Genomic DNA, 1,950 nt, shown 5'->3' on the forward strand with positions numbered 1-1,950 from the left:
TATTGTTTTTCTTTTTTTTTTGTCGCCTTCAAGTTTACAGCGATTCGTAACTTCATTCATAAAACTTGTTGTAGCTGTCGCTTCCTCTTTGTAAGTGATTTTTTTCATCCACCACCTCCTTTTGGTGCTTTACCACTTTGTTACTCTAGCTGGGAGTATTAAGTTTGTCATGTGATTCGATTTTTAGAATACATATAGTTTTTTACATTTTTCTCTTAACTTTTGTATGAGATTCATATTTGTTTTATCATTTTTTGTAAACAATTTTCAAAACAATTGCCAAACAGTGATTAAAAATGCTCAAGAATACATTTCAAGAAGAGCTCTTCACCTGTAACTACTTATAATATATGAAGCGTTTGCTTTTCCGCCTAGAGTATTCAAGTTTCGACTTGTTTATGTAGCCTTTTCCTCTTTTGTTTTTATACAAATCCGGTCAGGGGCTCGATGGCTGGGAATAGCATGTGACTGCCATGCCCCAGTGAACAGTTGAGTTTGCTATAAGCCCAGTTATCAAGACAATTGTCAAATGAAAACAAGTCACAATGTTGCAGTCGGGCGTCATCGACTGTATAATACCCGTTCACAATAAAAAAGCAGTTTAAACCCATTTGCCAAATTTGTAGAGGGCTTTAGCAGTGATTTCACTGTCAAACTTTGGAAGATCTGAACTTCTTCTATGCACCAAGCCCCTTAGGATTGTAGATTTATGTTTATATATCATATTTCTTTGGTTGTCTTTTAGCCACTCCGAGCGTCTCGGTTATATCTACTGTTTTCGAAGTATTTCCCACAAAACGCATATACTCTCTACATTCTACATAAGCGAGTATAATAACACTATAACCCAGTGTTGAACAATGCTGTAATTAGAAGCTTTAATTGCTCAATGCCTTTTCTAATGCAATTTATTTATTGCCCATGCTGATCGGAATACATAATGTATATATAAGCATATTATATAAATATATATATAGAAGGTGTGTGTGTGTGTGTGTGTTTTAGCTTTGGATGTGGTCGTGTGCATTTACCTTAAGCTGCCTGTGCGTTTCTTCCTAGACTAATATGGCTTGGTCAGCTGGAGCATCGGCAGCCAAGTCTTCCAAGGCGGGAATCGCATTGGCAGGAGCGACAGGATTCGGCACATCGTCTTGTGGATTGCCGACAGCTTCAGCGTAAAAGGCATCATCGAGGGCTGGAGCATAATCATTAGCTGAAGCTGGACCACGGATTGATGGATCGATAGCCTCAGCATTTTGACTGAAGCCTTCATCATTGGCCTCCAACTTGGGTGACTTGGGATCTATAGCGAGGTTTGACTTGGATACGCCTGGATTGGCCATTGGCGCCGCCGGGTCGGCAACAGGCGCCTCGGGATTGGGCACAGGCGCCTCGGGATTGGGCACAGGCGCCTCGGGATTGGCAACGGGTGCTTCCGGATTTGGCGGCGGCACCGGCGTGCCGTAAGCGCTGTGCAACACCGCAAGTGTCACCACTGTAAGAATCACCGAGACTATTTATAGTTTATTATACGTTTGGCTGGATCCATTTGTTACTTTACCGCATGCAAACAGAACAGCTGCTAGAAATTTCATGTTCTTCTTACGAAAGGCCTCTGAATGCTGCCCAGCATCGGGCCATTCGCTTTTATACACGCAAATGCAGCCACTTCGGCTCGGTCCAACTGCTGTGGCAATAATCAATTAAGGTTTACAGCTCGTCATAATTACTGATAAGATAAACACTAAATTGGGCCTTGCGAAAGGGCATTTGGTTACGCTCGACTGAAAAGTCATTTCCATTACATTCAATTATGATAAGAAACAGAAGCAGAAACAGAAGCTCTCCTTGGACTTGTTCAAATTTGAAATGAGAAGCGGAAAATGCAGAAAATTCAGAAGAGGCGGGTGGAGCCAAAAATATTTTAAATAACACTAGAGAATATGCTTG

General features: G+C 41.4%; 1 protein-coding gene across 1 annotated transcript; it reads right to left on the bottom strand.

Annotated features, from left to right (window-relative positions):
* Nucleotides 1–964: 964 nt before the first annotated feature.
* On the bottom strand, nt 965–1,630 carry LOC111596323 (predicted GPI-anchored protein 58). The gene is made up of 2 exons (XM_023310489.2): nt 1,562–1,630; nt 965–1,495 (listed from the first exon to the last, which is right to left on the bottom strand). The coding sequence occupies exons 1-2, from the start codon at nt 1,593–1,595 to the stop codon at nt 1,056–1,058; spliced, it is 474 nt and encodes a 157-aa protein (XP_023166257.2). The 5' UTR covers nt 1,596–1,630; the 3' UTR covers nt 965–1,055.
* Between the last annotated feature and the right edge of the window lie 320 nt (nt 1,631–1,950).

This window comes from Drosophila hydei, unplaced genomic scaffold, assembly GCF_003285905.1.
Source record: "Drosophila hydei strain 15085-1641.00,03,60 unplaced genomic scaffold, DhydRS2 tig00008116-arrow-pilon, whole genome shotgun sequence".
NCBI lineage: Eukaryota > Metazoa > Arthropoda > Insecta > Diptera > Drosophilidae > Drosophila > Drosophila hydei.

What these genes read in the sequence shown, in the direction of transcription:
- LOC111596323 (XM_023310489.2), bottom strand. Translation starts at nt 1,595, where the DNA reads ATGAAATTTCTAGCAGCTGTTCTGTTTGCATGCG. An exon ending in AGCTGTTCTGTTTGCATGCG is followed by an intron (nt 1,496 to 1,561) that starts GTAAAGTAACAA and finishes TGATTCTTACAG; the next exon opens with TGGTGACACTTGCGGTGTTG.